At 39.9% G+C, this 12,584-nt stretch overlaps 1 protein-coding gene across 4 annotated transcripts in view; it reads right to left on the minus strand.

The window, feature by feature from the left end:
• The window catches only part of AASS (aminoadipate-semialdehyde synthase), an 82,116-nt gene that overhangs the window by 60,761 nt on the left and 8,771 nt on the right, over nt 1-12,584 (minus strand). For all 4 annotated transcript variants that reach the window (XM_024990698.2, XM_059885606.1, XM_059885605.1 and 1 more), the window contains 6 exons: nt 8,715-8,891; nt 5,882-5,966; nt 2,693-2,760; nt 2,436-2,582; nt 580-658; nt 319-446 (listed from right to left, as the gene is read on the minus strand). In XM_024990698.2, the coding sequence (XP_024846466.1) occupies nt 319-446; nt 580-658; nt 2,436-2,582; nt 2,693-2,760; nt 5,882-5,966; nt 8,715-8,891 (684 nt within the window). The remainder of the gene's footprint in view (nt 1-318; nt 447-579; nt 659-2,435; nt 2,583-2,692; nt 2,761-5,881; nt 5,967-8,714; nt 8,892-12,584) is intronic.

A 12,584-nucleotide genomic window follows, 5' to 3' on the forward strand; every position in this document is an offset into this window, starting at 1 on the left:
TCACGATAAATACAGAAAACAGTAACCCACAGGAAATGGTGTAGAGCTCTTAAGCATGTGCAGACCTCAAGTAGAAAGAGAGTCAGTGAAGAAAAGGGCACACCCACAGAAGCCACAAAGTTACCAGGCAAAGGCCACTCCAAACATCAATAAAAGCCAACAATTCCTAAGAACAACTCATAATACCCAAAGGACTCACAACAAATCAACACAGGGAACTGAAAATCAAGGTACACATTCACAATTTCTCGCCTTAAAAACAGCCCTAACTATAGTCTATCATGAGCAAGTAACTCAAAAGCTAGGTCTGATACTCACATCAGTATTAAAACGGCTAATGTAGCGCTCGGGGTATTTGTCATACTCTACAGGGTCATATACACCATCTGTTTTCCTGACAAGATGATGATGGCGACTTAACACTGTCCCGTACACTTTTCTCAGGTCTTGCAGAGGAGAAAGAAATTAGTAAAGTGGGTCACAAGTGATATAGGTTTATGATGATAAAATATTATAATGCACAAACTGTTAAAAACAGTCAAAGATACATATAGTCACTCTCTCTTCCCCCCTCCTCACCTCCATTTTGGGAAACTTCTTTTAATTCATGTGGCTCCACATACTCACAAGGTAATTCATTGAAGATTTCTTGGGCTCCCTGTAAATAATGCATGAGTAAACATTTAAAAATCAATTGGAAAAGAGCCAATATGTTTTCCTCACTTCCTCAAAAGGCTCCAACTCACTTTCCCCACAATTACAAGCTCTACCTGCCCTGCCTTGCAGCTGGGACCACAACAGGAAAGTACGGAGGAGCTTCTTGCATACAGCCTGCAAACCATTTAAACACCACTCATTGGAGGGGGGGATTCCCAGGTGGCTCACTGGGTAAGAGAAAACACTGCAGTACAGGAGACACGGGAGATGTGGGTCCACTCCCTGGGTCGGGAAGATCACCTGAAGGAGGCAACTGGAGGCAACTCACTCCAGTATTCTTGCCTGGAGAATCTCACAGACAGAGAAGGCTGGCAGGCTATGGTCCATCGGCTCACAAAGAGCTGGACACAATTGAAGGGACTGAGCACGCACGAATGCATGTTGGGCTTTAATTTTTTACTTAAAGTTATTCAGCACAGACACAAAAGTGTTTAGAATTGAGAGTACAATAAAAATATTTCTATTTAACTTTTGTTCCATTGCAGAAATTATTTGAAGTGGGGAAACTGTATTTCCTACCCAAAAAAAAAATCACATGACTATCTCACAGTATACTATAGCGATGTCCTGTTTGTAAAACAGTCTCATGGAAGAAAGATCTATTTTACAATTATAAGTTTCTCTGCTGCTGCTGCTGCTAGGTCGCTTCAGTCGTGTCTGACTCTGTGCGGCCCCATAGACGGCAGCCCACCAGGCTCCCCTGTCCCTGGGATTCTCCAGGCAAGAACACTGGAGTGGGTTGCCATTTCCTTCTCCAATGCATGAAAGTGAAAAGTGAAAGTGAAGTCACTCAGTTGTGTCCGACTCTTAGTGACCCCAAGGACCGAAGCCTACCAGGCTCCTCCATCCATGGGATTTTCCAGGCGAGAGTACTGGAGTGGGGTGCCATTGCCTTCTCCGATAAGTTTCTCTAGGGGATCACAAATGCATTCTCAAAACTACCCCAGAAGGAAGAAAATAACAGTTCTAGTCTTATTAGTTTGAAGAAGGCAATGGCACCCCACTCCAGAACTCTTGCCTGGAAAACCCCATGGATGGAGGAGCCTGGTGGGCTGCAGTCCATGGGGTCGCTAGAGTTGGACACGACTGAGCGACTTCACTTTCCCTTTTCACTTTCATGCATTGGAGAAGGAAATGGCAACCCACTCCAGTGTCCTTGCCTGGAGAATCCCAGGGACGGGGGAGCCTTGTGGGCTGCCGTCTCTAGGGTCGCACAGAGTCGGACACGACTGAAGTGACTTAGCATAGCATAGCACAGCATAGTCTTATTAATTATAAGACTTATAACTATAGTTATAGGTTATAAGACTTATTAATTATGACATAATTATAGCTATAAGACCTATTCTAGTCTTGAATTAAGTTTCTTAGCATCTCATCTTGGGGTTACCTCTAAATTTTGGGACATCTCAGTGACTGAGGTAAAATAGAGCACCCTAAGAACAGAACTTTTCACTGCAAAGAATTATCTGTCTAAAAAGAAAAGAAAAAGCATTCAAAGCCCCTGACAGCTTGGAATCAACTAAAAGCAAAGAGAGTAAGTTTGGACCAGTACTGTTCTTTACTACAGGAAAAGTTCATAGGTAAGAAAAGTACCAAGAATAGACTGCCCAGTCATGGAAAAGAAAGGCTCTGAAACATCAACAAAATGCCCACATCCTTCAGGTTAGTGCCCGAGTTCCAGACTGCTTTACGGAAAGAAGACAATTGGAATTTACCTTAGATACATTACCAGTCCCTGTGAACACAAATGTTAAGGGCCCTATTGACTTCGGCATCAAACCCAAAGATATTTCATAGCCAGCATCGCGGACAGCTTGCACAGCCTGACCACTGTTCCTGTAGTTATGAGCCATGCCAATGTGCTGCAAACAAGCATATGTGATTCACATTAGTTGACCACCCATGACACATTTCTATGTTTAAAATGTGACATGCTTAAAAAAAAAAAAATGAGACACAATAAACATCTCACCATAAAAGGTGTGTGATGTCCCAAAGCAAGGAGCCTTAAACCCATCCCATGAAGAATGTTGATTATTCCTGTTGCAGAATCAGACCGACAGAAAGACGGTTAGTTAGGAGAACTGGAAACTCTTCTCTCCGCCAGTTCTCCAACCTGCTCCATGCCCTGAGGAAGCACGGACCACAGCATCTCAGGTTTGGAAGGGGCCCTGGAAGTTATCTATCCATTCCCTCAAATTTCTGCCATCAAAAGTATTAACCCAGCTGCACCCGCCTCCTGTCCCCTCCACTTCCAATCCTGCTAAAATGGAAAGAGTGTGCCTCTTCTTCTCTAAGGTTAATCTTTCCACCTTTGCTCCAGATCCCATCCTTCCTGTCTCACTCAGGAATTTACTCTGGAATTATGTCCTCTTTCTAACCCTCTCTATTGGTTAATTCTTAACATTTAAACACACCTCCATTTCTCAGGTACCAAAAACAAATGAACATGTGGAAAACAAAGTCACCATTAACCTTATGACCCCTCTGCCCACCTCAGCTATTTCAGTGACCTACACAGCTAAACTCGGTGGACACTTTGCAGACCTTGACTTACTTGTCAGAGGCATTTGGCAATGTGTACTTAGTCACTCAGTTGTGTCTGACTCTTTGTGACCCCATGGACTGTACCCAGCCAGGCTCCTCTGTCCATGGGGATTCTCCAGACCAGAATACTGCAGTGGGTAGCCTTTCCCTTCTCCAGGGGATCTTCCCAACCCAGGGATTGAACCCAGGTCTCCTGCATTGCAGGCGGATTCTTTAGTCTGAGCCACCAGGGAAGCCCAAGAATGCTGGAGTATGTAGACTATCCCTTCTCCAGGGGAACTTCCAGACCGAGGAATCATACTGGGGTCTCTTGTACTGCAGGCAGATTGTAGAGCTTCTTTTTGTTGGAACTCTCTTCCCTCAGCGTGCCTGGCTTGAACACACCATCACCCTAAATTTCTTCATGCTCCTCTTTGCATGCCTATTCTTTGTATATTAGTGTCCCCTGCCCCTTGCTTAACACTGTCACCCCCAGGATTTTGTTCTAGGCTCTCTTCTCTTCAACCTCTACATTTTTATTTTCCTGAGCTAAACTTATTCATTCCTAAATTTCAGGTATTCTCTGTATGCTGATGACTACAAGTCTGTATCTCTAACACAGATATTTTATTTCAAGACCCAGTCAACTACCTCATGGATTTCTCATTTTGGATGTCCTTCAAATAGCAAAAACTTAGCATGCCCGTAGTGAGGACCTCAGCATCCGTTCTCCCCTTCTTCTTTCTCGGAAGAGAACTTTCCCTCTCCATATCTCTGACAAATTTTCTTTGATCTTTTTTCTGATGTTTACTTTTAAGGAATAATTTATATACTATAGATCACACCAATTTAAAGTCTAAACTTTGTTAACTGTTAACAAATGTACACACCCATCTTCCCACCAACCTAATTAAGATATAGGCTACTCCCATCAACCAGTCAATCCTCCCCAAGCTTTGGTTCCGAACAACTGATTCTATTTCTGTCTGTGTAGCATAGTTTCTTCTATAGTTGCACACAAATGAAATTTTAAATATTTATTATTCTTTCGTCTGTCTTACTCTTACTCAGAATAATGCTTTTGAGATTCATGCATACTTTGTGTGTATAAGAAGTTTGCTTCTTTTTATTGCTGAGGAGTGTTCCATTCTATGGCTATACTGCAATTTATTTATCCATTCCTCTGCTGATTGCCTGGGCTATTACGAATGAAGCTACTACAAATAATTCTTTACAAATAATAATTTGCTTCTCTTGACAAATGCCTATAATTTACTTTGTACATTGATATTCAAGAATTTTATTTCTTCGTGAGTTGTGTCTTGCAAGGATTTGCCTATTTTGTCAACATTGTCCTATTTATTGGCCTATCCATAATATTCCCTTATCCTTTTAAAATCTGTGACGTATATAGTGATAATTTCTGTTGTATTCCTAATATTGCTTTTTTGAAATGTGGCTTCTCTGCCTCTTTTCTTAAAAATTAATCTAACTGGAAGTTTATAAAATTTACTGATTTTTTAAAAAATAACCAGCTTTTAGTTTTTGCTTTCTTCTTTTCTAATAAAAGCATTAAATGCTATAAATTTCCTTCTAAACAGCATTTTACCTGCCTTCAACAAATTTTTGTGTGCTGTTTTAATTCTTCATTCAATTAAAAATATTTCCTAATTTTTCCTGTGAGATCTTCTGCACTCATGAATTATTTTTAAAAACATGGTTTATCTTCCAAATATTGGAAATTTTCTAGATATCTTTGCATTATAATACCTAAGTCAATTTTATTATAGTCAGAGCACATACTCTATGGTTTTTAAACTTTTGAATTTATTGAGGATTGTTTTGTGACCCAGCATATGGCCCATCTAGGTAGATGTTCCACATGACCTGAAAGGAATGTTTATTCTGTTCTGCAGGTTGCTAGGTGGAATGCTGGGTGCTCAAGAACTGTCACTGATGTCATGGTGGTTGATAGTGCTGTGTGTTCTGTTCCTTACAAATTTTCCGTCTACTTATTCTGACAATCACAGACCTTCAAGTAGTCTGCTGCTGCTGCTAAGTCGCTTCAGTCGTGTCCGACTCTGTGCGACCCCGTAGATGGCAGCCCACCAGGCTCCTCCGTCCCTGGGATTCTCCAGGCAAGAGCACTATAGCGGATTACCATTTCCTTCTCCAATGAATGAAAGTGAAAAGTGAAAGTGAAGTTGTGTTCGACTCCTAGTGACCCCATGAACTGCAGCCTACCAGGCTCCTCCGTCCATGGGATTTTCCAGACAAGAGTATTGGAGTGGGGTGCCATTGCCTTCTCCGATCTCCACATCTTACCTCTCCCATTCCACCCTTTCTTCCATCCTTCAAATTTCTCATCACCAAACTGACCTCTCTTTCCAGCTCCCAAACAGAAAAATTCCAAGCCTATCCATAGGTGTTGTCCTTCTCTCTGTTCCTTTTCTTTATCTCTGTAATAAATGTAGTGCCTCATTTTATTCCCCTGATATTCATCATCCTTACTCACACTCTCCCATATTTATTTTTGTTGGTGGAAATGAACACTCCCATCCCCTTGCCACAGAAAAAACAGTTACTTTTCAGGAAAATTTAGAAAGTGAGCGATGTAACAGCCTTGGATACCTACCTGCCACACCTGCCCACTGTCCGAATGCCACCACCCGTATTCCTCTATGATCCACCATTTTCTCATAATCAATAAGTCGGATTTCCTGAAGAAATGATAGAAAATTTCTAAATCATCCAGCTTAATTTCAGTGGGTAGAACACATATATGAGCAAGTGGGTATTTCACATTTTTCCCTCTTATAAAATATATCTTGACTTGCTAACAGAAGTTACCATGAGGTGCACCATGAAACATTTAGAAAATGCTGGGTCACAAACCAAGGATAGGTTTGTGATGAGAAATGAAAGAATGCTCCTAGCAGGATGCTAATGCCCCTTGATGGCAGGCAATAAAAACAAAGGCATGATATCTTTTAACTTTTAGCCCAGCACCATCAACCAATATTTCTACATAATGCCCCACTCATCCTCACATCCTTCCCTCTAGTCTCAAAAACAAGTCCTTCCTGAGACTAATCCCTGTGAGCTAGATCCCAACTTTTTTCTGTGTCTTCCAAGACCACTCTTGAACTTATTCTCTTTACTGCATTGTCTCTCTTTACTATGCTCCTTCCCCTCAGCCATTCTAAATATGCCCAAGTCTCCCTTATACCTTAAAAACGACAACAAAACACCCTCTCAAGTCCATACACGCAAATCTATCTCATTCTCTCTCTTCCTCTTCTTCTCTCTCTTTCTGACTCTCTTAGTATCTCTTTCTCTTTCTCTCTGTTTTCTCTCTCCAGGCTTTCACAAGCAAGCTTTACTTAAAAAATAAAACAAGCTGCTTGTTTTTCACTTCCTCATTTTCACTAAAATCATATCCTTCCCCTTTCCTTTCCTTCCAAGAAAAGGGAATCTTCCCTTTCTCTTGGAAATCCTCTATTAATTCATACTTAAAAGCTACTAACACATTGTAATTATAGAATGTCTTAAATACTCTATTTCCTCAAAGATAATATAATTTTTACCATGTCCATGTATTTAAGAATATTTAATGTTCATCCAACTCCAAGTCATTTGTTACAAAAATGTTGCCCAAAAGCAGCCCTGCTGGGTCTGTTTTCATTAATTTTCTTGAAATGAACAAAAGTTCATACAACCCCAAAAAAAAGTTTCTGAAGTACTTTTTGAGGAGTTTATCTGCTTAACGTGAAACATTCTTATTATTTTCATTAATTAGTTTTTGAATTTGTTCTTTTGAAACACTGCAAATTAACTGTAGTCTCTGTTTAGTGAATTTGAAAAGAGTAAGAATTTGAAAAGTAAGAATTTGAAAAAATATAAAATACATTTTCCTCTACTGCTTTTACTGTTCATGAAATTCTCCTGTCCTCTGCCTACTGTCAAATGCTAGTCTAGTTTCTAAGGGCCTAATATCTTTACTCTAGGACTTAGACCTTGGACTTCTCCATCCACACTTACTCCCTGTCCTCATCCAATCTCATGGCTTTAGATACCTTCTAGTCTCTGACAACTGTGTATCAGGAGGAGCTGGCTTCCTGAACTACAGACCACATTCAGTGGCCCACTCAGCTTCTCCCCTTCAATGTCTAATAGACAAATTAAACTCAACAGGCCCTAAACCCAACTCTCGATCCTTCCAAACAAGCCCGTTCCTCTGGCAGTGGCATCATCTCAATCTAAGGCAACTCCTTTAAGTTACTGAAACCAAAATCCGTTAAGAGTCAGCTCTGACTCCTCTCTTTCTCTCATAGTCCACACTCACTTCATCAGTGACTCCTGTGGGCTCAGACCTCTAAAATATACGCAGGTTTTGTCCATGTGTCACAACCTCTGCTTCTGCCACCTCCGTGCAAGCCACCATCATTGGCAGCCTAGCATCTGGACTAGTCCAGACTAACAGTCTTATTAATTTTGTTCTCCTCCTCTCACTTCCAACTGTTATTCACACAGCAGGGCAGAAAAAGCATCTTAGAATATGATTTTCTCTAATCCTCTACTCAAAAAGACTGTCAGGGCTTTGTATTACTATTCTCTTAGCTTAGCAGACTTTGCCCAGATGGATATGGCTTGACCCTTCATCGCCAAAGGTTTGCTCAGTTCCAACTTAGCGATGAGGCTCTCTCTAGCCATCCTATTTAAACTAGCATTGTCATCTCCCCCAGTGCCCAGCACTCCTTTTTTCTACTGTATCATATTTACCTCCATTACATATATCACCAAGCAATGTATGAGGTGTCATTTATTTATCATTTGTCTCCTTCCACTCAAATATAAGCTCTGTTCATTGCAGTAATCAGTGTCAGACACAGTGTAGGCACTTGGTAAATACTTGCTGAGTGAATACTCTGTAATTTAAATAGATGCTAGTTTTTCCACAGTACTAATAATCTCAAAAAAGTTTTTTTTCCCTTATGAATATGTAAAAATAAATGTAAAAATAGTCTCCAGTCCAGTTCTGGTACTACAGAGCATCCTCAGTCAATTTGCTTCACCTCTCTGGGCTCCATCTGAAAAATTAGGGTCGTGGGTTGTATGATCCCTAAGGTTCTTTTCAGCTCTTAAATTCTACTCGGCTATATTTGACCAACTAACCTTATAAATTAATGATCATTTGGGACAAATGCTTCTATCATTCTTTCCATTTTAGAATACAAAAGGAATGAAATATGTTTGATTCTTCTTTTTATGACCCTGCCCTGCAGAGGAGCCCTAACAGCAGCAGAACTATTCAAGCACTATCTTACAGATCATCTTTCCTGTTGAGGTGAATAACATGATGTATTTCCTAGATGCTAAAAGAAAACTAAAACTCCGCTTGACAGTTAAAAGCAAAAAAAAAAAAAAAGTTTCAGTGTTAACGTTTATGAATATTGCCCACTAAATACCTGTTTTAGGATCTCATCCAGCAAACCCATATTGGCCTCCTGAGCCTTTATTGTGTGGGAGAAGAATGCATAAGTCTTCTTGGGCATTAATTTTTCCTCTGGCGGTCTTTTAACTCCCAAAATTAGACAAGCTTCAGAAATATCCTCTTGGAGAATGCCACCAGCTTTGACATATTCCTGGGAATGCAATTTTGATTGAAAGTTATTCCCCTGATTTGTTGTATTCATATTTTCTTTACCAAATAAATTTAGCAGTTAAAGACACAAACTTTTGAAAGAATAAAACATAAGGAACAAATAATGGGAAAACGACTTCTAAAATTCTTACTTGCTGACTAAAGATGAATTTAACATGTTTGACTTTTGCAGCAAAAACAAAAATCAGAAAATTCAGCACATAATTTTATTTGAGAACAGTTGACTCATTGGAAAAGACTCTGATGCTGGGAGGGATTGGGGGCAGGAGGAGAAGGGGACGGCAGAGGATGAGATGGCTGGATGGCATCACTAACTCGATGGACGTGAGTCTGAGTGAACTCTGGGAGTTGGTGATGGACAGGGAGGCCTGGCGTGCTGCGATTCATGGGGTCACAAAGAGTCGGACACGACTGAGCAACTGAACTGAACTGAATAGCCACTAACACACTAGAACACGTGATTTAAATATTCTTGTAAAATATATGTTTTTCAACAATGCTGTGAAACATGAAATGGTAATAGTAATTTATTGTTGTTATTGTTGTTTAGTCACTAAGTTGTGTTTGACTCTTTGCAATCCCACAGACAGGAGTCTGGCAGGCTCCTCTGTCTGCAGAATTTCCTAGGCAAGCATACTGGAGTGGGTTGCCATTTTCTTCTCCAGGGGATCCTCTTGATACAGGGATTGAACCCATGTCTCCTGCATTGGCAGGTGGATTCTTTATCACTGAGCCACCAGGGAAGCCCAGTAATTTATTTCTTTAGTATATTTTTAAAAGAAAGACATAAATCTGCAACATTTTCTTTTCTTTCTTTTTTGGGGAGTGGGGTTCAATTAGTATTTACTATTGTCCTACTCTGTACAGTGGATTGTGATAGAGATGAGATAAAACCCAAAGAAAGACAAACAAGCTTCCTCCTGTAAAGGAGCTCACAAAATATTGTAGAAAGAATCAGAGGCACAATATATTAGGTTGAATTCAAAAGAATAGTATGATTATTCTTAATATGAATAATCATTACTTAATGATAATTAGTATGATTATTAATAATCTAAATGATATATTAATTTAACAGATATTGAGATAACTCTCAATGGAAATACAGAAATTTAAGTTAATCTAAAAGGCTGAGTTGGATTTGGAGGAACAGAGATAGGAAATACAAGGTGCTAATACCAGTAAGAGGTATTGAAGAAACACATACAAATATTGAGATGGGAAAGTAAGGAGATGTTTAGGGCATAATAAGTGAATCAATTTAGAAAAGTAGATTGAATATCATCATTGTGAATATGATCTTTGTTAAATAAAAATTATAATCATTGATATTTATTAATAAATTACTGTATGCTTTGCTAAGCTCTTTGGGTGAATTATTTAATTCTCAAAACTCCCATGAGGTAGATGCTATTATTATCCCCATTTTATCAATGGGAAACCCGAGCTTTACACATTAAACTGAGATTTCATAACTAGTACATAGAGGCCACAAAGAATTATTTCAGATTTTTAAATAAAAGGGTAGCATAATCCCAGGGATGGGGGAGCCTGGGTTGCCATCTATGGGGTTGCACAGAGTCGGACACGACTGAAGTGACTTAGCAGCAGCATGATCCAGGCAGAATTTTTAAGGCATCAGAGGTGGCAGTTAAATAAAAGGAAGATAAATCTAGTTAGGAATCTACTTGAAAGGAAAGCATAAATCTAGAGAAGAGACAGTAAAAGTAATAAACATGTTCATGTCTGGTTTCTCTGAAAACAATCTGCCCATTTATAGTAGACTGGTTAAATACATCATGATAAATCAGAGAGCAATAATAACAGAGTAATTACTACATAGACATTAAATAGAATGAAGCTGATTTCTATGAACTGACATAGATAGATTTCCAGGATATGCCTTCAGTTCAGTTCGGTTCAGTCACTCAGTCATGTCCAATTCTTTGTGACCCCACGGACTGCAGCACACCAGGTTTCACTGTCCATCACCCTCTCCCAGAGTTGCTCAAACTCCATCCATCAAGTCGGTGATGCCGTCAAACCACCTCATGCTCTGTCATCCCCTTCTCCTCCTGCCTTCAATCTTTCCCAGCATCAGGGAATATGCCAAAGAACAAAGCAAGGTGTGAAAGAGTATATGCAGTACACAAGGTTCTGCATAAGATTAAAAGGAAAATAAGAAAACACATAACACACATTTTTGTAAGAAGAAACAGGAATGATAGATCAGAAACTAATGAAAACAGTAGCCTACAAGGTAGATAGGAATGGGATGGAGGGGATAAAGATAACAGCAAGACTTCTCTGTGTTGCATCTTTTTATATGGTTTTAATATTTACGGAGAAGGTGATGGCAGCCCACTCCAGTACTCTTGCCTGGAAAATCCCATGGGCGGAGGAGCCTGGTAGGCTGCAGTCCATGGGGTCGCTGGGAGTCGGACACGACTGAGCGACTTCACTTTCACTTTTCACTTTCATGCACTGGAGAAGGAAATGGCAACCCACTCCAGTGTTCTTGCCGGGAGAATCCCAGGGTCGGCGGAGCCTGGTGGGCTGCCATCTATGGGATCGCACAGAGTCAGACACGACTGAAGTGACTTAGCAGCAGCAGCAGCAGCAATCTTTAAAGGGGCTTCCCTTGTGGCTCAGCTGGTAAAGAAATCCCCTGCAATGCAGAAGACCCAGATTTGATCCCTGAGTTGGGAAGATCTCCTGGAGAAGGGAAAGGCTACCCACTCCAGTACTCTGGCCTAGAGAGTTCCATGGACTGTATAGCCCATGGAGTCGCAAAGAGTAGGACACGACTGAGCGACTTTCACTTTCACTAAAGTGAGACTAAAGAATTCACCTGCAATGCAGGAGATGTGAGTTCGATCCCTGGGTGGGGAAGATCCCCTGGAGAAGGAACTGGCAACCCAACCTTGTATTCTTGCCTAGGAAATCCCATAGACAGAGCAGCTAGAGGGCTACAGTCCATGGGGTCGCAAAAAGTCAGATACAATTTAATGACTGAAAAACAGGAACAACATCTTTAAAACTTATAAATATTTAACTTATTTAAAAAATAAAACTAAATCAAAAAGGATTTAAAAGCAAATGTTAAAATTTAATAGAAACAAAAACAAATAAATCCAACTGGATATCACATTGACATGTAGCCACACAGAAAAACTACTTCAGATATGTTTTGAACACAGCATTCTGAATATTCTTTGTGAGATGCAGTCTAAAGACAAAAAAACCATTCTCCTAAGAAATATTAAATTCCATTCAGTGTCCTCTTACTGAGGACAGAGGATGACATGGTTGGATGGCATCACTGACTCAATGAACATGAATTTGAGTTGGTGATGGACAGGGAAGCCTAGTGTGCTGCAGTCCACGGGGTCACAAAGAGTCGGATATGACTGAACTGAACATTATATTCGTTTCAGGTATATACCAAAGTTAGTTTCAGGTGTATACATTGCAAAAGGATCACCACAATAAGCCTAGTTAACAATAAACCTAGTACTGTTCTAGATTAAAAGAACTAAAGATACATAATAATAAATTCAATGAACCTTATTTAAACCTTGCTTAAAATAAAAACCCTAAAAGACATTAGGGACAAGGGGAAATTTGAAATGGGTATATGTGATGATCTTGTGGGATTATTAATTTCTCAGGT

This window comes from Bos taurus, chromosome 4, assembly GCF_002263795.3.
Source record: "Bos taurus isolate L1 Dominette 01449 registration number 42190680 breed Hereford chromosome 4, ARS-UCD2.0, whole genome shotgun sequence".
NCBI lineage: Eukaryota > Metazoa > Chordata > Mammalia > Artiodactyla > Bovidae > Bos > Bos taurus.